Raw genomic sequence first — 26,953 nt, 5'->3', positions numbered from 1 at the left:
TGTTTCTTACTGCTGCTCATTTGGTTGAATTGTTGGTTGGGATTTGGGTTTTGTTTGTTTGGTTGGTTGATTGGTTGGTTTGGTTTGAGGGTTGGTTTTTTTTTTTTTTCAAGACAGTTTCTCAGTGTAGCCTTGGCTGTCCTGGAACTCACGTTGTAGACCAGGCTGGTCTTGAACTCAGATATGCCTGCCTCTCCCTCCCAAGTACTAGGATTAAAGGAGTACTGACCAGAAGAGAGCCACTTGCCTGCCTCCAGGGATGAAGAGCCCTATGCCCTATTTAAAGGCAGTAGGTCATCCCGTGTGTGCTCCTGTGTTTGTGGTTTGGGTGGGTGATGATCTTCAGCACACACCTGCTAGTTCAGCAGTACATCTGTGGGCTTTGCTTTTGCCTTCACTGTACTGATTAATTTTTTATTGCACTTATGTGAAAGTCAAAAGAAAAGCTATAGAAGTTGTTTCTTTCCACCAACTGGACCCCAGGAATTGAACTGTTGTCAGACTTGGCAGCAAGTGCCTTTATCTTCTAAACCCACTTTTTAGTCCCCATTGTAGTTTCTCCTCATCACATTTGCTACCTGCAAAACTGTCAGAAAAACCATCTGAGCAGGTGGATCTCCAAGTCTGAGCCAGCCTATCTACAGATCGAATTTTGGGACAGCCAGGGATACACAGAGAAACCCTGTCTCCAAAAAACAAACAAAAGAAAACTACTCAACAAAAACAAAAACTATACATTTTCCCAGTAACATTTTTGGTCATTTTCACTTTGGTCCACCCAGTGTGACTTCAGGCCAGTAGTAGGTTGGCTTCTACACCGTCATTTTATTATCTGATTCCACTTGTAGTAACACGTAGGAAGTGGCATGTGACTCAGCCATTACTCTGTACTCTCTGGAAATAACAAATGTGTTGTAATTATCTGTGACCAGATATAGATGGAAAGAGCTGGACTTGTTTTCTTTCCTCTCTCTTTCTCTTTTTAAATGTCTGCCTGAATTCAGCATGTGTTTTTTGCTGCCTCTGTCCTTGGCAGGCTCCATCTGGCTCTTCCACGTTCTACTGTGAATTGGTAAAGACTTATCTCACTGAAGTTTATTAATAGACCTGCTGGGTGTGGTGGTGCATGCTTGTAATCCCAGCACTGAGGAGGGAGGCAGAGGAGGACTGTAAGTTTGGAGACAGCCTATATTACAAGACCCTGTGTCAAAGAATAGCTAGAGAGCCTCTAGTGGGAGCTGAGGCTGTAGCTTAGGAGAAGAGTTCTAACAGGCTGGTCTGTGGGCCCCATCTGCAGTACCCACCCAGGGGAAGTCTACAAAAGTATTCAAACAAAAAGTATTTCGCACCAGTTATGTTTTTTTCTAAAGAATTATTTATGTATATATGTGAGTACACTGTAACTGTCCTCAAACACAGCAGAAGAGGGCATCTGATCCCATTACAGATGGTTGTGAGCCTCCATGTGGTTGCTGGGAATTGAACTCTGGACCTCTGGAAGAGCAATCAGTGCTCTTAACCACTGAGCCATCTCTCCAGCCCAGTTATGTTCTTTAAGTCTTATTATTTAACATTTTAAGGTCACATTGCCTACTGGCCACATGCATAGCCTTACATAGTATTGTCTAAAATACATTCCTAAAACCTAGAGTAACACTGCAGTTGGCACTAGTGCTACGAGCACTGCCTTGGTTGAGTTCGGGAATTTGAAATGTGCGCATGTCTTACCTAAATCTCTTTGATTAGCCAGCACTGTGGCTCAGTACAGCGCTTACCTGCATGGGTGAGTACCTCAGTTCCACCTACAGCACTAAGAGAATTTTTTATTTTAACAATGAATTCCCTATTATTGCCCCCCTTAAGAACCTAATTTATTCAGATTGGATCACATGGCTATAATGATATGAATTTCTTTCCGAGATGTTGGCTCCCAACCTGAGAGGAGAAAGGAGAGGGTTGGTGTAGCATGCAGTGCGTGCTTCCTGTCGGGGCATGCACTCCGGTCTACTCTGTCTGAGTCTGGGTTGTGCTTTCTCAGCTCCTCCCTCAGATGTTCTCTGTTCTTTCTCCTCCTCAAATATAATTCATGAGAAAGTTGGTGAGAGCATGAGGCGTAAGACGGCATAGAAGCAGAATGTTTTCAAACCTGAAGTGACACTTGACCAAACGGAGAGTAAACTCCGTGGACTTAACCTAAAGGCAGTTTTGTGTTCATTGCAGGTTGCACAATCACAGCTAAGGTGTGTTTCAGTCAGTTCTTTCAAACCAAGGACTCAGGAGTTACCACTGGGCAGCCAGCTTTGGAATTCCACAGCCCTGAGGGCCAAGACTAACAAAGTCAGGGTTTCCCATCCTACCACTGTGAATGGCCCATTTCACTGGTCCTGTCTGCAGTGGCAGAAACCGCACAGGAGTCTGGACAGTGGGAACCCATGTGAGGTGGGCTGGGCCAGCCAGGCAGAGTACTGGGTAGAGCTGTGCTTAGCACACAGTACAGTGCTCTGAGGTCCACATCTGAGTGGAGCTGCGGAGTTAGAAAGAAATGTGACCACTTTGCTTTCCAACAGAATTCTGATGGTTTCAGCCAAAATATTTTTAGATTTCTTTTTCTAAGAAGATGTGACTTGCCAAGAACTGAGTGCTTAGTTTTCAAATAATTGAAGTTTATTTTATTTGTTTTTTTAATCTCCAACAAGGGATTGTTTATGGTTCAAAATAGCTATAAAAGTAACTCTGAATGTTTCCGTATCTGAAATGAGCTAGTAATGTAGTTATATTCTTGGCGAGACTGCAGACTTCTCTTGTGGAAGAGTCTAGTTTGTTTTTTATACTGACTTTTGGGAATTTTAGATGGCATCATTGGGGTGAGGAGCCAATGAACATGACGGGTTAAGAACACCTGAATCCTTTCTGCCATAGCTCTCCTTCATCTGGCACATTGTCTGACTGAAACACAGTCTTAGGTTCACAGAGCTTAGGGGACAATGTGTGTCCTTGGATCCTGGTGGCCTGTGACTTCTCCAGGTTACGTATGTCTATATAATCGGTTCTTGGAGCCCACCATACCCATGGTTACACAGTATTTGTCTATGGAGACCCTCAACTTATATATAGCTCATGAGTTTCTTTATCTGGGTCACTGGGGAGAACAGGGAGGCTGCCTGTACTTTGCTTTTAGAAAGACCTCTGGCACCATGTAAAGTTGACTCAAAGAGGACATACTCCAGAGAAATGAGAACATGAACCAGACAGGGATGGAGTGGAGGAGACTCTCCTTAGAGACCTAGCCAGCGGGATCTGTGTGTGGACCATCTTCCCACTTCTGTTGAGTGGACTTGGGAAGCATGTGTCTATGAATGACTTCAGTTTGCCCAGCGTGTCATCTTCTCAGGGTAGGACAAGCACAGTTGTGGGTGTGTAGGGTTCATGTTCTTCCTGAAAGGTGGCCCACTTGATGGCACCAGTGCACAGTAAATGACTCTTCATCATGGGCATGACACATAGGTGAGAGGTTTCCTATCATGACTGGCTGGCTGGGGTTAAGAGGGATTAGGAGACATGGTGCCGGTGAGCTCACTCTTACACATAGAACACCCAAGTCTGGGAGCACACTGCATTTCTGAGATGGAAGATGAGGGAGGAGCAGGGCAGCCCGGCAAGTCTGAGAAGCAGATGTCTGCAAATGCTCTTGAAAGTGTGGTTGAGTCATTTGTGCACTGGTGACAGCTGAAGCCATGGCTCTGCACTCATTTTCCTTCCCCTTACTCTGCCAGGACCTTCCTGTCTCAGCCTGTCTCATCCACAGCTGTTCAGCTTGCCATACAAATTCCTTTGGGTCAAGCTACTGACCTATAAAGCAATCCGCCAGTACATTCTGTTGTGGTTTCATATGGCAGTGGCAGCCATTCCAAATGAGTTCCTAGTTTCCTACTTGTATTCATAAGACCTGTGTGGTTTCTGAGGCGGGTAGGTTGCCAGAGAAATTCTTGTCCACCTTTATCAGAGGAAAGTGGTGAAGCTTAAGCACAGACCCCCAACTGTACAAGAGCTGGCCTTGCAAACCAGGTGGTCACTCTGCTGCTGGCTCCTTTGCCCTGGAATAGTCTCTGTTTCAGACTCCATATCATCCCAGGAGATCCAAGGCAGAACATTGTCTCTGCTGCAGTCTCCCTTGGTGCTGGTATTTTCCGAAACAAATACAAGAACTAAAATGAGAGAAAGAAGATGTTTTTTTTCCTGTGGTTATCAGATAATCAGATTACTCTGGGGATTAGATAAAAATAAATTTTCTGTTTCTATAATTAGTTAGTGTGATGAGTGAGTTAATCTTTTATAAGATAATTTCAAAGTTAAATCACAGGGCTGGAGAAATGGCTCAGTGGGTAAGAGTGAATACCAGCACTGTCTTTGCAGAGAGCATGAGTTTTTCTTAGTCCCAACTGTCAGGTGGCTCATCACCACCTGTAACTGCAGACCTGACACCCTCTTCTGACCTTCAGGGGCACACAAATGTGGCACACAGTCACACAAACACATAAACAACCGAAATCTGTCTTGAAAAGTTAAATTGGATAATACAGGATTTGCCTGAGGGAATGTGTAAAACAGAAAGGCCAGGGTGAATCCAGGAACAGAGTAGGCGTTTTTAACGGAAGGAAGTTAGGTCACAGACACCCCTGTGCCTTCTCTGGGGCTCCATCCCACTCTCCACTCGTCTTGGGGTTTAATGTTTGAAGCCCTGAGGACAGCCTTGTACCGCTTGCTTCCACTGTTTTGTTTCTATTTATGCCTTTGCAAAACCAACCTCACAATGGCTTCCCTTATGGTTTTATTCACAGGTCATGTTCTTATAGAGATTTCCAGCACCCACAAGAAACTCAATGAGACTCTCGATGAGAACGTAAGTGGACATTTGTTATCGTTTTAAAAATACTGCCTACAACTCGAATAAGATATGATTTCTAAAAATTTTCATTTTGTCAACAGTTCAAAAAATTCCACAAGGAGATTATCCATGAGCTGGAGAGGAAGACAGAGCTGGATGTGAAGTACATGAACGTGAGTGAGGAGGCTTCTCATCCACCCGGGCCAGCCGGGCCTGAGCACTCGGCCTAGGAGTGAGTGTGTGTGTGTGTGTGTGTGTGTGTGTGTGTGTGTGTGTGTGTGCGCGCGCGCGCGCGTGCACGCGTGTGTGTACATGTGTGTGTGGTGTGTGTGTGCACGTGTGTGTGTGTGCATGAGAGAGACAGACAGACAGACAGACAGACTTAGATGATTCTGGGCATGGGCCCCTAGGCCTGACCTACACTAGGCACTCTATCACAGAGCTACATCGCCAGCCCTTTAGTTTGTTGTGTATTCACCGTAGCACTGACTACCCAGTCTAAAAACCTTTGAGAAAAGAGGGAATTCAAAAGAAAAGACATTGTCCTAGAATTCAAGTTGAATGGAGGGGGTCCTCTGGGGCCTAGATAGGGAAACAGTATGGCGGCACTCTCAAGCCCCAGATGGAGCCAAATGAGTGTGAGGCGTCAAGGTCAGTCAGCCACACACAGTGCAAGTGTGAGCACAGGTGACCCCAAGACGGCTTGTACAGCGCTCAGTGAGACATTGTTTAACTTACAGGCTACTCTTAAAAGATATCAAGCAGAACACAAGAATAAATTAGATTCTTTGGAGAAATCTCAGGCGGAGTTGAAGAAGATCAGAAGAAAAAGTCAAGGTGGACGAAATGCACTCAAATATGAACACAAAGAAATTGAGGTGAGCATGTCAGCAATGTCTTCCTCTGTCAATCATGAATGTGCAGCTTAAGGGGAGGCTCACCTCAGCGCTGAAGTGAAACAAAAGTATCCCAGGCTGAGTGTGGTAGCACATGTCAGTAATCCCAGCTCTCCCAAGGCTGAGTTGAAAGGGCCTTAAATTCTAGGCTAGCCTGTGCTATATAATGAGCCCCTGTCTGTCTCTGTCTCTGTCTCTCTCTCTCTCTCCCCCCCCCCCTCTCTTTTCAAGACAGGGTTTCTCTGTATAGCCCTGGCTGTCCTGGAACTCACTCTGTAGACCAGGCTGGCCTCGAACTCAGAAATCTGCCTGCCTCTGCCTCCTAAGAGCTGGGATTAAAGGCGTGCGCCACCACTGCCCAGTGAGACCCTGTCTTGAAGAAAAGAAAAACAAAGCATACGTAATCTAACTTAGTAATGCAGCATTTTTCAGAGTTAAGGTAATGGCTCATGGTACTTCCTGGCATCTCCCCTTAACTCAGGAAGAAGGGGACCTTTGTGATTAGCATGACTGTCACTCCTGTTTGCTTGCTTGCTTTGCTTGTTTGTTTGAGATAGGGTCTCTGTGTAAACCAGATTAGTCCAGGATTCACAGAGATCTGTCTGCTTCTGCCTCTCAAGTGCTGCTATTAAAGTGTGCACCACCACACAGGGCCTCACTGTCCTCATTTTGCCCCTGGAAGATGAGGCTGAGACTAAGTCCTGACTGGCGCCTGGAACTGTGATCAAGCTTGAAGCTTTCTAAGATGGCTCTAGTCATCCCTAGTGTACAGAGTTATGATGACAGCTGCTCTGTGGCCCTTTCTCTGCCTGAGTCAGCGTCTTAATGGTGGTGGCACCCTCTCAGGCCAGCTTACACGTATGTCGTGCAGTGTTTATCTCCATTTACTGTTCACTCCATAGTAAAGTAAACTGAGTATAAAGGTGGCAGTGGAGAAGTGTCACGCCACGCGGATGGCTCCTGTCATCTTTCTATTGTTTATTTCCACAGTATGTGGAGACTGTTACATCTCGCCAGAGTGAAATCCAGAAGTTCATCGCAGATGGCTGCAAAGAAGCGCTGCTTGAGGAGAAAAGGCGCTTCTGCTTCCTGGTGGACAAGCACTGTAGCTTTGCCAATCACATACACTATTATCACCTGCAGGTGGGTGTGGGGCTCACGCACTAAGTGTGGCAGGCCTTTATCTTGTACTCAAAAGTCTTTGGATGCCTTTCCTTACAGATTAGCACAGTAAAGAGCAATGGGCCCTGACTGAAGGACAGATGGAATGAATGACCAAATATCCATTTAGCATTAATTTACTAATTTATGCATATTTAAAGTCCTTTTTAAAAAACAACAGATTTGGGGCTGCAGTCGTAACTCAGCTTGCCCAGCATGCACTGGGTTTGATCGCTAGCATACCTCATAAATTGGGAATAGTGGTACACACCAGTAATCCCCAGGAAGTGAGGCCAGGAAGGTCAGAAGTTCAAAGTCATCCTAAGCTATATAGTGAGTTTGAGGCCAGCCTGGACTATGTCTCAAAAACAAAAAGACACAATCTAAAAAAGTCAACTTTTGTAGATTCCTGTATATCCTGGGTCTCACTGTCTTGATTAGCCCCAGTCTCTGGTGGTTCTAGATGAACATGGATCTATATAGTGTCACTGGCCGCTCTGCCCAAGGCCACAGACACTCCTCCCATTCACACCCATCAAGATGTTGGGTTGTGTTATTGTTCACTCTTGTTTCCAGTGCTCACTCATGATCACTGCAACCAAGCGCTGGCTTAGTTACTGCCTTCTCACAGATGCGGCTGTTAGAGCCCAGCAACATTTACACAGCATGCTCAATTTCCCTTCCTCTTTTTTTTTTTCCCCTTTCAATTCTCTTGAGTCTTTGTAAGCATCCCAAACTTGCATGATTGAGGTCAAATATTCACTGTTGTTCATAAGCAACCAAAATAGAAGTTCTGCAAGCTAGACCATAAACCAACTCTTTCTCGAGGAGAAAACCCTGCCCTTTTATGTGCATGTGTCACACATTCTGGAAGTTTCATAACTTGAATATGCAGCTTCCTAATTCAGATACTTAAAGGTCTAAATGGTTATAACAAAAAAGAACCGCTGTCTTCAGCTTCTGTCCGCCCTGCTGTAGATGCATCTGTGATGCCCACAGTGCAGTTACACGTCAGAGCACTGCTGAGCACCTATAGAAGCGTGTGTGCTCCCATGCTGAGGGCCTCCTGCCAGCTGTAGAGGGATGCGGCAATGCCTCATCATGTCAGGAGGTAGCCTGGGCTATCTTCGGGAGGCTCTAGTTACTGGCAGTGTCTGTCTTAGATTTACTTGGGTCCCATTAGTACGCTGTGGAGCAGCACAGCCAAACCCCGCTTCTTGTATCAGAGGCATCTCCAGCTCTCTGAGAGCTGCTTTGTGGTCTCCCTTGTTGCTGCTAGAGCATCCAGTCCTTCCTCTAGCCAGTGCTAGCCAGTAGTCCTCAGTCCCTGCTCCCCAGGGTGTCAGGGTTAGCTGTGTGTAAGCTTGAAAAAAATAAATAGCTCTGTTGCCATGCAACGTAGCTTCAGAGAGGAATCCCTGCTTCCTTTTCAAACCAGAGTGCTGCCCTGGAAAAAGTTGAAAGGCTTTGGAGCCTCTGAGAGTCTCACTGTAGGAGCAGAGCCAGGCCATGGGAGTAGGAACAGCCCTCAGCTTCAGCCTCCAGAATGTTCAGTGTCTCAGCTCTTTTCTCTCTTTGTGCTGCCACCTGTCTACCCTTTGTGCTGCCACCTGTCTACAGTGCGAGCCTGTTAAACTGTGACAGGAGCACTCCTAGCGCAGATTCCTACCTGCTCACCCACCCACCTCTCCACCTTGCAGGCTCTTTCCCACAGATGGACTTCCTGGAACAAAGTCTGATTCATTTGCCTAACACTTTCACTCTTGGGCCTCTTACCACAATAGACGAGTTGATTTTAGAAGGACTGGTGGGGAGATGGTGATTGTCATTTCCAGGGACATCTAGAAAATGAAAGACTCATATTGGTTGCTCAGCTCTTTTAGCTTTTGGATGTCTTTATATTTTTGTTTTTGAGATGTACTGAGCAAACACACACGCACGCACACACATACCATGCACTCATTTATGGTCTTGTGTTACCTGGAAGTTCTGTATTCATGCTGAGGAGGCAGATAAGTTCCTTTAGGTCCTGAGCCTGCCTCTTGAGCAACCGAGACACAGTAGGTATTCATAGTTGCTTAAACTGCTTGCGGAGTTAGACGCCGAGCCCCACACCTGGTGGCAGATCAGTGCTGCATCAGTAGAGATGCTCACCGAGGTGGCCTTTACCAGCTCTTCTGACAGTGCACCTTTGTCTTTAATTTTGTTTCTTCTGTATTTATAGTCTGCAGAATTACTTAATTCCAAGCTGCCCCGGTGGCAGGAAACCTGTTGTGATGCCACAAAAGTCCCAGAGAAAATTATGAACATGATAGACGAGATAAAGACGCCCATCTCTACCCCAGTGTCCGGGACACCACAGCCATCACCCATGATCGAGAGAAGCAAGATGGTAGGATCAGTTCCCTTTTTGCACACTTACTAGTTAGTATGTGTTAGTTCAAACTGACTCGGAGGACGAGGACTGACTTCGATAGACACACCATGAGCCCTCCTTTCCCATTCCCAGACCCTGATTCCTAACCTTTACCCCTCTTCCTTTAGAACTAGAATTGACTGTGCAAATGTTTGATGCTCTGCTTGACCGTGTCACTTTTGCTTTAGAAATATCAGTTACTGTACTCCAACATTATAAGTTGATTGCCATTGATGGCACTGTAGAAATCTGAGAGAATAGACTGGAAAGCTCTGGTGCCACCCAGTACCTGGAAGACAGCAGCAGGAGGATCATACATTTGAGGCTGGCCTAGACTACATATTAGACCTTTCTCTAAAGAAGAAAAGAAATGATATGTTTGAGAATTGCTTCAACATAATGCAGGCCTAACTTGCAAATCTGGGTGAGGGGCATGCATGAAACAAGGTCAGCCATAAATTGATTGTCATCAAAGCTATGTGTTAATAGAATGTGTTCAAAATTTCTTCAAAAAATTCTTTCGAGTGAAGACTCTTATAGCCAAGTGATGCTTAAGAGGGAGCCTACCTACACTGATACCCGTAGTTCCAGCACTCAGGAGGCAGAGGCAGGCAGGTCTCTCTGAGTTCGAGTACAGCCTGGTCTACACAGAGAGTTCCAGGCTAGCCAGGTCTACATAGTGAGACTCTTTCTCTAAATGAATACTTTTGAAATATTCACAACTAGGAATGGGGTTTCTGCCATATGGTAAAAAGCATCCTGGAAATCTGTATTATTCTCTCACCATACCAGTCTAATGTTAGACTAATAGAGATTTGTTTCTACAGATTGGGAAAGATTATGACACCCTTTCTAAACACTCACCAAAGATGCCCCCTGCTCCTGCAGTCAAAGCCTATACCAGCCCTTTGATTGATATGTTCAATAACCCAGCCACAGATGTACAGAGCTCAGAAAAAACAAACAACTCCACGGGTAAGAGATTTAGTTTGATTTCTTCTATGGAAGCTTTAAAAAAGTTGATCTTTCTATTTAATTTTTAGAGATTCATTTTTATGTATGTGTGTGTGATATGAATTAAGCTACATGTGTGGTAGTGCTCTCGGGGCCAGGAGAGGTGTTAGATCCCTGGAGATGGAGCTGCAGGTGACTGTGAGCCACTCAGTATGGATGCTGAGAACCAAATCCAGGTCCTTTGCCAAAACAGGAAGTGCTCTTAACCACTGAGCCATCTCTCCAGCTCCCTTCTTACATTTTAAGAAATAATTTGTTAAATAAATTTTTTGATAAATGTATTATGAGGCAGACACACGGATCTAGCAGATAATACAGCCCTGGCTTTGAATAACTTATACCTCAAAGAAATAGTACTGGAGCTGAGAGGGCAGCTCCATAGCGTTTCTAGCATGTGTGAAGCCCTAGGCTCCACTTCCAGTATTTGGGGGCTGTGGGGGTGGGGAGAGTAAGGGAGATGGACCAAATAAGGTCAAGTCTAAGCCACAGACCTTGGGTAGGTGACATGTTTCTGTAGCACTAGTCTGTCTACAGAGTAAATATTTTGTTGAGAAGAATTTTTTTAAGATTTTTTTTTTTTTATCGTGTGTGCTTCTGTGTGGGTATAAGCACTTATGGAGGCCAGAAGAGGGGAAGGATGCCGTGTAACTGGGGTTGGAGGCAGTTGTGAACCACTTGCCATGTGCGCTGGGAACCTAACTCAGATCCTCTGCAAGTATAATACCTGTTCTTAACCACTGAGCCATCACTCCAGCCTGAGAGGTGTTATAATTAAAAATAAACAGGACAGAAGATAATAAATTTGTTTCACACAGCATTCCATATCTGGGAGCTCCTTCAGTAGAAATCTGATGGTAGTCGAGTTGTGCCCTGGAGAGAACCCACAGATTATAGTATTCAGCTGTAGGGGAAGATGAGAGATTGCAGCAAGAGATTTCTATAAAGACAGGCAGAATTGCTCAGCAAGGAAAAACAATAGCTTGTCGTTATTTGCTTTTGAAGAAAGGTAAAATATATAATAACTCCAGTTCCTTCTAATAAAAGCCAAGTGAAAATTTCTTGCAGATTCAGTGTTTGAGGTAATTAGAGGCGTGTTAAAAATAGCAAAATTTGTATTGTATTGTTTATGGAGATGAATAATAAAGCAGGTATTTTAAAGCCCCATGCCAATTTCCCATTTCCTGGAGTAGCACCTATCAGCTGGTGTTTAAGGCGAGAGACCACAGTGGCACAGTGCTCAAGTGTAGGACTGTGGACTCAGCTGCCCCAGTAACTATAGCTGTCATTTGCCAGTTGTGACTTGGACCAGTCTGGGAACCCTGTGGGCTCAGTTTCTGTGTCCGTCAGTATCAGCAGTCATGGAGCCTTCCTCTGGAAGACGGCTGGTGGTGTGCAGCACTGAGGTTCTTGACAAGCAGGTTCCTAATACGTTCTCAACAACGGGAACAGCAGCTCGTGTGTGCATGCTCAGTGAGAAGCCGGAACACCAGCATTTCCAGTTCCCTCCTTTGTCTTGTCACACAAGGGAAAGGCAGGGTCTGGGCTGTTGCCTCAGCTGCCTCTGGGTTCCAAGTGAAAGAGCAGTAAAGTGTGGGCACTTCACCTGCGAAAGAGCTGGCCTGGGTGCCATGGTGCAGGTGAAGCTGGCATGCCATGCTGGCCTTCTCTTATTACAAGTGCTCTTGGCTGCTGGGTTCCTCCGCCCACTGTGAAAGCCTCCAGGCTGAGGCATACCAGTTTCCTCCTCATGGGCAATGTAAAAGGTCTGGAAATAGGCCAAAATTTAAGTTTCCATAAAAGGATTATGTAGGCAAGACACAAACAAGTGGTTTCCTGGGGTTATTCATTCCAACTTGCCCACCAAGCGCTCTCTGAATCACCATCATGGCCTTGCCCACTTCAGCAAACACTGGGGAAGATCCCAGTTTACAGCGATCGGTTTCTGTTGCAACTGGGCTGAACATGATGAAGAAGCAGAAAGTGAAGACCATCTTCCCTCATACTGCTGGCAACAATAAGACCTTACTGAGCTTTGCCCAAGGGGATGTCATCACCCTGCTCATCCCCGAGGAGAAGGATGGCTGGCTCTACGGGGAGCATGACACCACCAAAGCGTGAGTTGGCACCAACCCTTCTACATCAGGTTCAGATGGCCGTCACCTCAGAGAGCTGCCGTCTTTCCTGGAAACTGCAAGTTGTCTGTGGGTGTGGGAACCTTTGTAGCTCTTTATAGCTGGGGCAGCTGCTGTTATTACATCCCAGGCTGGTGTGTGTGTGTGTGTGTGTGTGTGTGTGTATAGGTGAGCTTGGCACAAGAATTATCAAATCATAGTATGTCCCTGCTCACAAAAGGCATAAGTACTGTTTATATTTACTTGTGTGTGTGCTTGCATGTGTGTGTACAGCGTGGATGTGTGTGAGCAGCCTCCAGGGATCTGTTCTCTCCTTCCAGCGTGTCGATGTTCGAGATCATCAAGCTATTGTTGGTGTGTATATGTGTGTCTGTGTGTGTGTGTATGTAGGAGACACCTGAAAAAGCCTCCATTTCACTCAGCCTGTTTGTGAGAGGCTAGCCTACCCCAGCTGTCATCAGGATATCCCCCAGTGTGAGTACTACTGTGTGCCTGCCTCAGGTGTCACAATGGGTCTTTCTTCTTACCTTACCTTTAGGAGGGGCTGGTTCCCATCGTCATATACCAAGTTGCTGGAAGAAAGTATGAAGGAAGCAGTGTCTGTCCCTGCACCGAGGTAGGGCATATGGCCCAGCTGTCCCAGCAACAGAACCGTACTTGACCCTCGTGTCCCAGACACATGAGAGATAGTGCCTCGTATGCAGCCGCCCTGGGACTAACCTCCAGCACTTGGGTGATAGGAGCCAATGGCTGCTCCTCTGTGGTTTCTGTTGTCCATGAGCTTTTCTGACTATCTCCTATGACAAGGCCCAGCCCAGCCCACCAATTCCTCACCCCTCCCTGTCCCCACTGGTTGCACACTTAAGTCCACAGTGCACGGTCTGTGTTCCTTACCAGCAACAGTAGCCATGGGCAGCACTGTGCTGTGATGTTCCCTCACCTGGTGCTGTGTTCCTTTCCTCCCTGTGTCCCTCCCACCCATTGTCCTTTGTGGGTCTGTTTGCTTCACCACACAGACATTGGTGCTTCCCAGGACTCATCCTCAGTCTTCTGCTATGTTTCCTGAGCTAGTTCATCTTTTTTTTTTTTTTTTTCATTTTATTTATTTGTTTTGTGGGAGGAAGCAGGTGCCACAACACATATGTGGAAGTCAGAAGACAACCTGCAGGAATCGGTTCTTCCCTTGCATTATGTGCATCCCAGGGCTATCAGGCTTGGCCCAGGAGCGCTTCTCCACCGAGCAGCTCACCAGCTGCTCTCATTTCCCCATACGTGTAACCATGTAACCGCCAGTGGGCCTGCCAGCGGGCCTCCTTTATCATGGCCACACTGATAATCCCCAGTTCTTCAGTGTAGACTGTGACCATGGAAACAGCCATCCTAGAGATGGAAAGATGGCTCAGAATGCTTGCTGCTGTTGTAGAGGACCCAGGTTCAGTTCTCAGTCATCTCACAACATACATTTAAACATACATTTAAACATACATTTAAAAACTAAAAAGAATAAAAAATAAATTTAAAAAAATTTAAAAAAAAAAAAAAAAAAAAAAAAAAAAAAAAAAAGGACATGATGACACATGCCTTTGATTCTAGCACTTGGGAGGCAGAGGCAGGTGGATCTCTGAGTTCCAGGACAGCCAGGACTACACAGAGAAACCCTGTCTCAAAAGAACAAAGGGGGTGGGGGTGGGGGTGGGGGTAGCACGGTTCCAGTTTAAAACTGAGAAAAATAACTGAAACACAGGAAGGCTTTAAGAACTTGCTTGCCAGGTGTAATAATAGCACATGCCTTTAACCACAGCACTCAAGAAGCAGAGGTGGGCAGATCTCTCTGAGTTCTGGCCAGTCTGGTTTATATAGTGAGCTCTAGGACAGTCAGAGCTACTTAGTGAGATTTCACCAAAGGAAGTCAGGACTGGAACTCAAGCAGGTCAGGAAGCAGGAGCTGATGCAGAGGCCATGGAGGGATGTGACTTACTGCTTTGCTTCCCCTGGCTTGCTCAGCTTGCTCTCTTATAGAACCCAAGACTACCAGCCAGGGATGGCACCACCCACAACGGGCCCTCCCACCCTTGATCACTAATTAAGAGAATGCCTACAGCTGGATCTCATGGAGACATTTTCTCAAATGAAGCTCCTTTCTCTGTGATAACTCCAGCTTGTGTCAAATTGACACAAAACCAGCCAGTACAAATAATAATAATATTAATAATAATAATACAAACAAAAAACCTTGCTCAAGGACATACAGCTAAGAGTACAGAACCAAGACTGGAACTTAGTTATAACCTGTTCAGGCTGAATAGATATCCGGTGTGGATACTTATCGTCTTACGTATTTCTAGCTGCTGCACAATGAACCCTCAGGAATGACATGTCCACGCTGAACTGGTCATCTTTACCATAAACTCCTTCATGCAGGCTATTCTCTGACCTCTGACCCCTCCATGCCATGCTCAGCATCCTTCAGCCCCTCTCCTCAGAAAGTAGCTCCATATGCTCTTCTCTAGTGGACTCTAAAAATGCTGTCATACCAGGAAGGAAAATGGTTCATCTGGGGAGGGATAAAGAGTTGTGTTTTGAGACAGGGTCTCAGTATATAGCTAAAAGATAAATGCAAATGTATGTAAACATACACGTAAGGATGTAAACTACTGTGTATGAATGTAGCACAGCGCTGTCATCCTCTCTCTCAGTTTTTCATGTGTATTGTTTTGATTTCATGTATGTCTGTGAACCACATGCATACACGGTGCCTTCAGAGGGTACAAGAGGGCACTGGATCCTGGAAATGGAGTCACAGATAGTTGGGCATCCCCATCACAAGGATGCTGGGGATCAAGCTGGGGTCCTCTGGAAGAGCTGTTAACTGCTGAGCCATCTCTCCAGCTCCACCTCATTTTTTTCTATCACCCTAGTCCTTGGCCATGGGATGTTGGGGTATCAGGGTCCAGGTGGCATGACCTTGTCTGACTTGGCTCCCTCCCTTTTGGCATTGAGCCCTGCACCAGTGAGAAGCATCAGCACCGTGGATCTGACTGAGAAGAGCAGTGTTGTCATCCCACCTCCCGACTACCTAGAGTGCCTGTCCACGGGAGCCACCTCAGACAAGAGGCCAGATGCTCCCAAGATGCCTTCTACTTCTACCTTCAAAGCCCCAGTGTCCAGACCAGATGCCACATCCACATCTCCTGTGAGTGCTGACTGGAGGGGCAGGCTCTGTTCATGGCTGACAGGGGATGAGGGCCTTGGGTTTTCTTCTTTACAGACACATATTCTCCCCAACTCTAAGCCCTCTTTGCTTTTACTTTATCTTATGTACGAGAGTCAGCACCATTAGTCTGCTGGAGCTTTCCTGTCTCCTTGTGTTTGTCTTAGTTTTTTATTCTTTTAATCCTCTTTCTCTGCATGTTATTCCTTTTCTGTTATTTTCTGAAGAGAGGAGGGACTGAGCTTTAAAAAGCAGACTTTGTGCCAGCCAATGTGCAAAACTACCCCTAAGAAGGGAAGCAGAGAGCTTGGGCTCCTGGTGCATCCTAGCCCTTGTAAATTGAAGGTGGGGTGTCTACAGAGCACAGGGCACCTGTGAGCTCGAGACAAATCAGCGAGGCCCAGGCTTCTTTGGAATTTAGTGATTAGACACAGATAATAAACCAGGATAAAAGCCATGCTAAAAATGGAGGGGCAGGAATAATGAATATGGTGCCATCCTGGGTGGATGTGACAGGTTAGATTTGTTTAAAGTCCAGCGTCCCAAGATGGAGCCCCAAGAAAGGGGAAGACAAGGCCATTCTGAGTGGGGAGGCCTGCAGGGATTCCACTGAGCGTAGCACGCTAGGATGGCCTCCACGCTGACTGGAGAGGAAGGGGCAAGACCTTCAGCCAGAGCTTGTTGAGATGCATTCCTGCATCTAAGAATCATCCCTTCTGTCAAAGACAGTGAGCAGCATATGTGGCTATGGACTCTCTGAAGTGACATTCAAGCTGTGACAGGAAAGAACCATTGTGTAGAAGTCCCGGGAGATGTGTATGAGGCAGAGAGCAGAAAGTTAAACATTGTGTGCAATGTGCACACACAGGGCCTGGACTAGATGACTGGCCACAGGGACTTCCGGGTAGTTCTCTTCAGGGAGGACAGAGAGGAAAAGATAGAGAAAAGGAAGATGGCCGAGGAGTTAGTGCATCCAGGCAAAGGAGCCTGTTGTGCATCCTCAGTGTCCTGTCTGAAAAGATGGAGACAGGAGAATTGCCATGAGTTCAAGACCAACTTGGGATATGTGGTGAGTCTCAGGGCAGCACAGGCTGCAGAGTGAGGCCCTGCCTCAAACAACTGCATGTCACAGCTTCAAGTGGAGCATATAGGGCCATCGTTCGTGTGTGAGCTGAGTCTGTAGTGTTTTCTCTGCTTTAGTTAGACGTTCCGTTTTCTCCTACAGAAATTCAAGTGTAATGCAAATAGAATAATGACCTTACCTCTCTCAGCTGTAACTAACCAGTCACTTACCAACCTGGGTCTTCCCTGATTTTTCCATTCCCAGTTGTTCATAGCTATGCCAGACAATATAAAGACCGAAAAAAGACTCATTTAAAAATTATGGCAGAACCAATATATTTTTAAAACCTGACAATATTTTGTGAACATCACCAACTAATCATTATTCTAATTCCTGATAATGTCTTTAAAATATTGTTTATAAATCAAGATGTAGTGGCATTCACCTGCAATCCTAGCACTCAGGCAGTAGAGTCTGGAAGATCTGAAGTTCAGCGCCATTCTTAATTATATAGCATTTGAAACCAGACTGGACTGGAGACATGAGAAAGGAAAGAGGGAGGGAGGGAAGAAGGGAGGGAGAGAGAGGGGGGAGGGAGGGAGGGAAGGAAGGAGGGAGGGAGGGAGAGAGAAAAAACATTTGTAGTACACCCATTTGAATCTGGATCTTTTAATTAGTCAAGGGGCTCCATGAGTCTTTCTCATTGACAGGTCTCCTTTCTCTTTCCTTGCAATTGGTGGTGGTGGTGTTATTGTTTAGAAAACCAGGTCCTTTGTCCTGGAAGGTGTCACCAGTCTGTGTTGTACTGACTGCATCCCTGCGGTGCCCTTTACTGTGTCCCCTTGCTGTCTTGTGTTTCTGGAGCTCCAACACAGTCAATTTCTCTCTGCTGCTCTATAATCACTTGTCATTGGAGTCAACAGGATTTCTCTTTTTGTGACAGCAACAGTTAATTGACAGTCACCTGGTTGTCTAATGTGTTTTAAGGTTAAAGAATCCTGTCCAAGACAGGTCTGATGGCATACTCCCAGTTACTTGGGCAGCTACAGCAAGAGGACTGATTGCAAGTTGAAGCCCAGCCTAGGCAACTTAGTGAGATTCTTTTTCTCAAATCAAAAGAAAAGGTTAGCGTGTAGCTCAGCGGCAGAGTGCGTTCCAGCACTCATGAGACCCTGAGCTCCACCCACATAACAACCAAGAAACCCCAGCACTTTCTCCATGGAGCAGTTGCAGATGGTTTGCTTGCTTGTTTGGTGTTTTGCTTAAGGTTGACCCCAAAGCTGCGCATGCTCTACCACTGAACTAACTGCCTTGTAGCTTTGGAAAATGTACTTTTCTTCGTATGAGTACTCAAGTCCCACGCCTGCGTGAGCTGGTGCTCATGGAGGCTGGAAGAGCGTGGAGCTTACAGTTGCGAGCTGCCTGATGGTGCTGAGAGCCAAACTCAGGTCCTCTAGAAGAGCAAGTACTCTTCACCTCCGAGCCAGCGCTCAATCCCCCAAAACATGTTTTATCTTCAGTAATCTTGCCACATGGACCAAGGGAGTTGACAGAATAATCCTCACTTCGTAGGATGGACAAATTGACATATTAGTTTTGGGGTTTTTGTTTTGTTTTTTTTTTTTAAGATTTATTTATTTATATGAGTACACTGTAGCTGTCTTCAGACACAGCAGAAGAGGGCATCCGATCCCATTACAGATGGTTGTGAGCCACCATGTGGCTGCTCAGAATTGAACTCAGGACCTCTGGAAGAGCAGTCAGTTCTCTTAACTGCTGAATCATCTCTCCAGCCCTGACAAGTCTAGTTTTAAAAACTAAATATTGATTCAAACAACAGTAACAAAAGGATTCTTAAAAAAAAAAAAAAAAATCTCAGGGTGTGGTGGCGCATGCCTTTGATCCCAGCCCTGGAGAGGCAGACACAGGTGCCTCTCTGTGAGTTTGAGGCCAGTCTGGTTTACAGATCGAGTTCCAGAACAGCCAAAGCTGTTGAGACCATGTCTCAAAAAAAAGAAAAAGTACATAACCAGAGTCACTCTCAGACACACAAAATATAAATATCATCACTAATAATAATAATTTATTCTTCATTTAGCATTTTATAGTTTAAATAAGACCTGGCTTTGTTTTTAAGCCTCTTACTTGCCTAAATCATAAGCTACTATCAATATTGAGAAACTGAGTCAGGATGGTACATGCGCCTATAAGCCCAGCAGTCAGGAGGCTGGGGCAGGATAACTGTTAAGTTTCAGGCCATCTGGACTAGATAGTGAGACTCTGTCTCATAAACTCCACCCCTCCAAAGGAAAAACAAATCAGAGTCTGCCCCCTCTCTGCAGTGTTCCTGGACCCTAGAGGGGATGGCATAATCACCTTGTTTGGGACTGGGCTCACACTGAAGTCCACAGTGGCTACAAAGATCAGTCTTCTGTAAAATCTAAAATGCCTAATAACTACATTCTTATGGAAGGTACACTCCGGGATATAGGAACAGCTCTGTGGGAGAGTACTTACTAACATGCACAAGGTCCTGGGGTCCATCCCAGCCTCTGTAGTTTGCCTAGGATCCTGAAGAGATATTGAAAATAATAATAATAATAGCAATGATAACAATAGCAGTGATCTAGGAGGCTAAGGATATAGCTGAATGGTAGAACAATCAACTAGAATGTAGAAAACCCTGAATTTGACCCCCAGCACCATTCAAAAGAATAAAAAATAAAAGGATGGATTTGGTTTGGGTCCATTTTCTGAAAGCTAGAAAAATGTTAAAAGAAAAGTTTTAGTAATGCTTATATTTCCAGCATATAACTAACATTAATTATGTTTCTTTTGATATGGATTTAGATAAATATAAACAGATGGATGGGTGGGTGGGTGGATGGTTGGTGATTGATATTTTCACCTCCAGTCCTGACCTGACACCCACACACGGACTTAGAGCATTCTCTCCTTCCTCTACCAATTGAGCCGCCATGCCTGGACCCTGCTGTGGGCTGGCCTGGCTGGAGAACTTAAGGTCGACATGGATTGCAGGGCTGTGGGAAACAGAGAACAGAAAGACAGCCACTTCCTAGGTCCTGCAGTGGATTGAGAAATGTCCCTGTAACAGCACAGTGGTTATCAGCACAAGGAGGGGAAGGGAGCCGGGGGCTCTGACTGATAAGGCACATTCCACTGCCTTCCCTGCTTTACCAGGGACCTGATAAGATACTGGACTGCTGTCCTGATCCAGAAGATAATGGAAAACAGCTAGTAAAAAAGTGAAACATCACTAGAAAATAGAGGAGATGTAGCTCAGTTGTTAGAGGTCTTACTTAGCATGAATAAAGCTGTGAGTTCCATCCCGGCACCACAGAAACCTAGCCTAGTGCTACACCAGCACTATGAGCTAAAATGCCAGCACTCAGAGGTGGAGGCAGGAAGATCAGGCTAGCCTTGGTTACATGAGACCCAAACAAACAAGCAAACAAAAAAGCAATCAGCTTTCAAAATCCAAAGGCAGAACTATTGAGAGTCCCTAAGCAGGCTTCTGAGGCTCCTCCCAGTCCCACCAAGGATGTTTACTTGGCCTTATCTTACACGGAGGAGAAATGGACAGTGACCCTGCACAAACGCAGAGGGGCTTCCCGTTAGAGAAGGAGGGTACTTGACGGATGTGTACACCACTGTAACCAATTACAAAAAGAGCAGACCCTTCTTGAATATTTCAGGATCCCAGGCAAACTACAGAGAGAACAGGCGATCTTCCATTGACACTGCTCTGTCATTAGACTACCAGCTCAAATCAGGAGTCCCAGGAGCAGAGACAGGAAACAGCAGAATTAGTGTTGCTTCAAAGAGCAAGCGCGGTGGCCATTTTTGGTTTGGGACTCTCTGGGGTTTTGTTATTGATTTTTTTTTGTTTGTTTGTTTTGTTTTTTTTGAGACAGGGTTTCTCTGTGTAGCCCTGGCTGTCCTGGAACTCACTCTGTAGACCAGGCTGGCCTCGAACTCAGAAATTCGCCTGCCTCTGCCTCCCAAGTGGCTGGGATTAAAGGCATGCGCCACCACCGCCCAGCCATTCAGGTTTTTTTTTTAAGTTTACATTTTTAACAAGTGTTTGTGTGTTTGTATGTGTACCACATGCACACCTGGCACCTGAAGGAAGTCAGGAGAAGGGATTAGATTCCCTAGAATTGGAGTTACAGATGGTTGTGAGATATCATGATGGTCCTGAGAATTGAGGTTGGAACCACTGCAAGAGCAACAAGGGCTCTTAACTACTGGGCCATCCCTCTGGCCCTAGGCTCTAGCCTTGAACTCAGTCTGCCCTGTCTTCAGCTTCCCAGATGCTTTATTACAGACATGTGTCCCTACACCCAGGGAAATGGCCATTCTTTTGAATTTAAGAAAATGTACTGCTATGGAGACAAGAATGGCCTTTAACTCAAAATCTTCCTCCTGTCCTTACCTCCCAAGTGCTGAGATTTCAGGCATATGTCATCATCAGACTGAAATGGCCATCCTTACTAGGTGTTCCAGGTCCCCAGGCTTTCTCAGCAGGACCCAGCCCCCTTGGGTCACACAGCCCTTTAATCCTATGAAAGTGTCTGCCTGAGTCCTAGGAAATGAGTTGTGTTAGGTTAACCTGAAACCGTCTCATATGGGGTCAAGCTCTTGGCCCTGTGCATCCCACAAAGACCTCTGCACAGCAGGAGGAGGACAGTGGAACAGAAAGCAAGTAACCAGTGTATGCAAACATGTACACCAGGTAGTCAGAGTGTCTGCATTCTTGGAGTGAGCAGCATCACAAGAACACCCCCCCCCACACACACACACACACCTATTACCTTATGGACACAGACAACCTCCTGTTGGTGGTCTCCTTTTCCAATCTCAAGGCCTCTGTGCCCTGGTGTTGCAGAGGATACTAGCCCACTCTCCTAATGGCCTGCCTGGCCCCATTTGAGCACCTTGGCTTGGCCTGAATCATCCTATTTTGTTCTGTGTGCTCAGGGACCATCACCTTATTGGCTGCCAGATGATAACACAGGATGGGTAACAGGCCCTGCCTGTTTGCCAAGGTACCCCCAACTGCAGAGAAAGGGAAGTGGGGAGGGCAGGTTTTGGGGCAGCAGTGATTTCTGACCAGGAAGTGGAAGGCATGCCAGCTGAGACTGGCAAAGAATGATGGTGTATTTTGAAGTCACCCTGATAGACAGCACTAGACCTGATGGACAGTCTAGACTGCTGCTTGACCGGTGAGGCAGGGGAGTTACTCCAAAGTAAAGTTACACTTTCAGACCACTGAAAACTCCCAGTGCAGATGTTTTTGGACTTTTTCTGTGGCGTTATATCCTGAAACACCTGTTGGAAGTTGAAAACACCTCGTCACCTAACCTGTGGCCATCCTAGCTTAGTGAGGCATTATACTGCAGAGTGCCAGAAGCTGACTCAGCACCACCATGGAAAAGCACCACTTTTCCATGGGAAAGGATTGTATCATGTATCACCAGTCCAAAAAAGGACCACATCCAAAATCCACAGTAGGGTTTTCCATTGAATGTATCTCTTTCACACTATTGAACACCATCACACCAAACCACCTACGTCAGGGACCTGCCTACACTTCAGTTTCAAGTAAACACTTTATTAAAGAATAACATACAAGTTCATGCACCAAACACAGGTTTTTTTTCATTTTTTAAAAACAAGATCATATAGCTCACACTAGCATAAAATTTGCTGTGCAAGCAAGAATGACTTTGAACTTCTGATCCTCCTGCCTCCACTTCCACAGTGCTGAGATTACAGCTTGATGCCACCATGGCCAGTTTATGAAGTGCTGGGAATGAAACCCAGGGCCTAATGAATACTACCCAGCTGAACTACATCCCTAGAGCTTTAGGAATTGAGTCAGGGTCTCACTATGCGACCCAGGCTGACCTCAAACTCTTCTCCTGTCTTAATTTCCCAAGTGCTGGGCATATGGACATCGGACCAGACCTGGCCTTAAAGTGAATTTTCTTGAAGTGATTGTAGAATCAGCCACAGATTAAGAAGCATCATTCTCAGATACCCAAGACCCCCTGTCTATTCCCCACAGTTATTGTCTCTTCTCTAAGGTCAGGATCCCCATGTCCTGCCACTGAGATCTCACAGGGACAGAATGGATGGAAGTCGAGTGCTAGTTTCCCGTCTGACTTTTGGTTATTTCTGCCTGGGGCTGTAAGAGAGGCTTGTTCAGAGTGTGTCAGTGAGCCGCCTTAAAATGCACTGAGCTTGTGGTTTTAGGAAGGTTGACAGCAGGTGCTGTCAGGTGGAGAGCTTTCTAGTTTCCAGTTGAGGATCTGGTGCTGTCCTCCTAAGGCCACACAGGATAGGTCAGTGTTTGCCCAGAGGAAAACAGAAGGAAGTGATTTCCTATGAGAAGTATCTGCTTACGGTAAGGGAGGCCGCCTGGGGCTGCGAGGCTGCACTTCTGGTCTGACTTCTGGGCACCGAGAGGCTCCTTCCAGACTGAGGCTGTTGCCTGGCTTACTGCTCCAGGCAGTCCAATCATGCCAGCAATTTGAGCAGGCAATCGGCAGGCCAGACCTCCTGATGTTCTTTAAAAGGAAATCATAAATTGGCTCTTAATCATCCCTATCAAATGAAGTTACATCAGAGGTGACTTGTCCAGAGGCCCGCTAAAGAAACTGGGTACCCCGCAGGAAGAGGTCACTTAACACCACTTCAAGCCTGATTAAGATGTGCCAAGCCAGGCAGTCGCTTTGTGCTTGTGATGAGTATACACTAAGTCCTGTGCTAGATGACTGTGCTGACTCTAGGCAACCCAGGGGCTGAGGTCACATCCCAGGTGCCTCCAGCCTGCCTCTGGCAGAGAGAGTGTATCTATCAGGTGAATTCCAGTATTCAGGAGAGGCTGGCCTGTGGGAGCACATGAGGCATATTGCTTTGACTCTACAAGTGCCCAGGACTACTGAGAAACTAGGAAGCTCTCTAGGACTCGGCTTGGCTTGGCTTCGGTGCATTAGATGGTGTTCTTCTGCCCCCTGCTGGGTGGTGCTGAGTCAGTTCCGCGTGCTCAGAGTGATCTCAAAGGGACAACAGGGAAGATTTTAAGACGGTAGGATTTTTAGAATTCCAGAAAGGTGGTACTGACACACCAGTCCCCCAGCCAACAGCCTAGAGGTGTGTTAGAGGGAGTAAGACCTGTGACCTGCTGTGAGGCTCAGTGCTCTGCCACGCACCTGCAGAACTTGGACAGGTCCTCAATTCAGAAGCCCCCACCCCTTGTCGACCCCCCCCCCAGCACTGAACCCAGACAAGCTAGGTTAAGTGCTCTACCAAGCCACGCCCCAGATTACCAGATAGCAGTTAGAGCATCAGTCTCCCAAACTAAGTGACTTTCATTCATGTCATTATTGAGGATGCACTCTAAAAAGGGGTGTGGGGCAGGACCAGTCACTGTTGCAGCACAGCATGGGTCTGAGGCATATCTGCAAGTGTTTCCTTCCACACTATGCTCTGGTGTTGAGTTTAATTCATTAATATCTGAGTTTCTGTGAGCATCCCGGATGTTCCACACTGACCTGTGTGTGAACACTGTTGCCACACTTCAAGGCACCTTGCACTCCACTTTCTGGCATGCAAAGGGCCCTCAAAGTTCTAAAATGTTTTCTCCTTGGCTTATTCTTTTGAAATACTTTAGATATGAGGCAGTCGTCTCAATGTGAGATCACAGGTTGCTTTTAAACATGAATAGCCCTAAATATTTTTATTTATGTGTGTGTGTGCGTGCTTGAATCCAAGTGCAGACTCCAAGATTCAGATCCCCTGGAGCTTGAGTTACAGGTGCTTGTGAGCCTGTATGTAGGTGCTGGGAACTGACCTTGGCAATCTACACCAACAGCATCATTCACTGAGCTGTATCTCCAGCCCCACAGGTGGCTTTAAACTTTGCCTGTCTTTACCTGTGGGTCTTCTAAGAGTGTTCCAATTTCAAGCCTTCCATAATCTTTTGTCTTTTCCAGAGTGATACAAATGGGACCGCAAAGCCGCCATTCCTCAGGTATGTATACTGTGTACAAAGGTCAGTGTAAGGTGGGCCTGCCTGCTAAGGAGGGACAGTAGTACCCCACAGGCCCTTCTCAGAGACGGGGGAGACAGAGGTCACCCTTCCTACCACCACCAGCTTTACACAGTCCAGGAATGGGATGTAGAGGGAAAGAACAGCATGGTTCAGATCTAACCCCTGGCAGAGAGGCCTGTCCCACGGGGCTCCTTCCATCAGACTAAAGCGGCTTCTGTGTGATATGTTTCCTAGTTTGTCGTAGTAAACCGCTGGACACCTCTGTTCAGAACGGGCAGTCCTGGGTGTGTATGCAATATTGAATAAAGGCTTTGCTACACAAGCATAAAAAGGACCTGAGTCCAAACTCCTAACACCCACATCAGAGCACGCATCTGTAACCCCAGCACCAGAGGGGAAGACAGATTCCGGGCACTCAATGCACGAAACCCACAGAAACACTGAATTCCAGTCTCAAAATGCAAGGTGGACTATGAGAGAAAACACCTAAAAGACATCTGGCATGCACACACACCCCATAATACACGCACAACATCTAAGTCCTGCCTGGAGGTTTTTTTTTTGTTTTTTTTTTTTTAAGGGGAGTCTAATATATCTATTTCTGTGCTTTCTTCCCCTTTAGTGGAGAAAACCCCTTTGCCACCGTGAAACTCCGGCCGACAGTGACAAATGACCGATCAGCACCGATCATCCGATGAAGACAGAGGCCAGTGCAGCCTGTATCTCACCTGCAGGGCGATAGGTATACGTTGCTGGACAAGTGCAGGCCCAGTCAAAGCTCGCAAAGAGTGCCTGATTTCAATGAACCCCCATTTGAGCAAATCAATATATTTTCTCAGTTTAATAGAGCTGGGTTTACACATTTTTGTCTTTAAGTTAAATGAGTAGCTTAGTGAATAAATCAATCATGTGAAAAGTTTTCTTTTCTATTCAAAAAAACAGTAAATTTGGTTCAAGTTCTTTTTAATTTTCAAGGAAATAGCCAGAATAAGGGATAGTCGGTGTATGCTTTTGTGCCTGGCTTTCTGTAGCTGAATGCAAGTAAGACCAGAGTTTTATTTTATAAAGCCTGTGTTCTTAAGTAGCATTATGATGTGTTCAAATAAAGAAAATATTATGTAAGTTTGCATCAGAGCATGCAAGTCCAGTAAGAAATGTAAAGTATGAAACTATATTAAATATAATTTTTTAAATGACCTAATTTTGACCTTTTGATTAAACAAGCAGAACTCCAACCTCATTGACAGGCATTGCTGCAGTGCTGAGACAGTTGGCCTGCTTCTTTGGCACTTGTAAAACTATCTCCAGGAGCTACTGAATTCAGTGTTACAAAGGTTGCCAGCAGGGGTCTCAACACATCTAAGGGCTCTGCACAAACCAGGTGACCAAAACCCCATCACCAGGAGGTGACACCTCCTGAAGCTCATTTTTAAATCAGCTACTGGCTGTAAATAGCAATTCTGAAGCCTGGTGGGCAGGAGGGGTGGGCCTGCCATTCCAGCCTAACACTGTCCCACACTTCTGGCTGAGACCAGCATCTGCTCAGGCCACTGCACAGAGCCTGGAGCCAGAGATCAGTCTGCCCCTACCTGCCCAAGATAGGGAACAGAACAGTTACTTGTTGATAGAAGCTTGTTGCTTATCAGTTTCTTAGGTCTCACCAGAGAAATCATTTTTCCCTAAGTTGCAAACTGGTCAGGGTCTGTGTACAGGAAACGCCTTTCCAGCCGGGCCAAGCAGTGGCAGGCTCACATGGGAGGACAAACCTGATGGCCCCATCAAGGGCAACTTAGTGCAGGCCTGTCCATGCCAACACCCTTCCTAGATTACAAAGTCTGGGTCATGCTGTGTAGGGCTGCTGTATCACTGTGTTAGGCAGGTATCCTGGCCTGGTGGGGGAAAGGGCCATAGTTCAAATACAGTCTCTGTTCTCCCTGTGACCAACCTAATGCTTTCAGCAACAGGGAACAAGCCACACGTGGCTTTCAGATATGTAAAGCAGGGGGAGTGGGCTGAGACCTCGAATCCTGGAAGCAATCTGCTGTGGTGTGCCCTCCTAACCCTGGGTCCCCTCACACGACCTTACCTTGACTGC

General features: G+C 46.1%; 1 protein-coding gene and 1 long non-coding RNA gene across 2 annotated transcripts in view; one reads left to right on the top strand and one right to left on the bottom strand.

Moving 5' to 3' along the window:
* Nucleotides 1–26,054, top strand: part of Baiap2l1 (BAR/IMD domain containing adaptor protein 2 like 1) — a 94,200-nt gene extending 68,146 nt beyond the window's left edge. The window contains exons 4-14 of the mRNA XM_076923635.1: nt 4,839–4,900; nt 4,987–5,058; nt 5,626–5,763; nt 6,772–6,924; nt 9,167–9,334; nt 10,186–10,333; nt 12,276–12,486; nt 13,043–13,120; nt 15,505–15,697; nt 24,800–24,837; nt 25,481–26,054. Coding sequence (XP_076779750.1) covers nt 4,839–4,900; nt 4,987–5,058; nt 5,626–5,763; nt 6,772–6,924; nt 9,167–9,334; nt 10,186–10,333; nt 12,276–12,486; nt 13,043–13,120; nt 15,505–15,697; nt 24,800–24,837; nt 25,481–25,556 — 1,337 coding nt within the window. The 3' untranslated portion in view covers nt 25,557–26,054. The remainder of the gene's footprint in view (nt 1–4,838; nt 4,901–4,986; nt 5,059–5,625; nt 5,764–6,771; nt 6,925–9,166; nt 9,335–10,185; nt 10,334–12,275; nt 12,487–13,042; nt 13,121–15,504; nt 15,698–24,799; nt 24,838–25,480) is intronic.
* Nucleotides 1,314–9,171, bottom strand: LOC143438103 (uncharacterized). The gene is made up of 3 exons (XR_013107166.1): nt 8,923–9,171; nt 8,719–8,783; nt 1,314–4,205 (listed from the first exon to the last, which is right to left on the bottom strand). It is a non-coding gene; the product is annotated as an uncharacterized LOC143438103 (long non-coding RNA).
* Nucleotides 26,055–26,953: the final 899 nt, after the last annotated feature.

This window comes from Arvicanthis niloticus, chromosome 24, assembly GCF_011762505.2.
Source record: "Arvicanthis niloticus isolate mArvNil1 chromosome 24, mArvNil1.pat.X, whole genome shotgun sequence".
Lineage (NCBI taxonomy): Eukaryota > Metazoa > Chordata > Mammalia > Rodentia > Muridae > Arvicanthis > Arvicanthis niloticus.
The sequence above is the reverse complement of the archived record's forward strand: the minus strand, read 5'-3'. Positions and strand labels throughout refer to the sequence as shown.